This window comes from Mesitornis unicolor, unplaced genomic scaffold, assembly GCF_000695765.1.
Source record: "Mesitornis unicolor isolate BGI_N332 unplaced genomic scaffold, ASM69576v1 scaffold13119, whole genome shotgun sequence".
Taxonomy (NCBI): Eukaryota; Metazoa; Chordata; class Aves; order Mesitornithiformes; family Mesitornithidae; genus Mesitornis; species Mesitornis unicolor.
Window position 1 is genome coordinate 22668 of NW_010206621.1, and position 232 is coordinate 22899.

Sequence of the window (232 nt, forward strand, 5' to 3'; positions counted from 1 at the left end):
ACCGGCAAATACACTGTCACAACGTCACTTCCGCCACTGAACTACGAAACTAAAGAGAACGTGACCAGGCAGCCACTCCTCGCCTGCCCCAGGGGAGGCGGGCTGCGCCCCCATTGGCCAACGCGTCGGCGGGAGGCTCGGGCAGTCAGAAGTCGGACTTCCTGCGCTTGGAAGGAGGTGACACATGGGCGGAAGTGGAGGTGCTTAGGGGCCGGTATGGCGGGGCGGGGCG

The 232-nt window shown here is 64.7% G+C and overlaps 1 protein-coding gene across 1 annotated transcript in view; it reads left to right on the plus strand.

The window, feature by feature from the left end:
• Positions 1-184: 184 nt before the first annotated feature.
• The window catches only part of MRPS18C (mitochondrial ribosomal protein S18C), a 2366-nt gene continuing 2318 nt past the window's right edge, over positions 185-232 (plus strand). The window contains exon 1 of the mRNA XM_010191837.1: positions 185-200. Coding sequence (XP_010190139.1) covers positions 185-200 — 16 coding nt within the window. The remainder of the gene's footprint in view (positions 201-232) is intronic.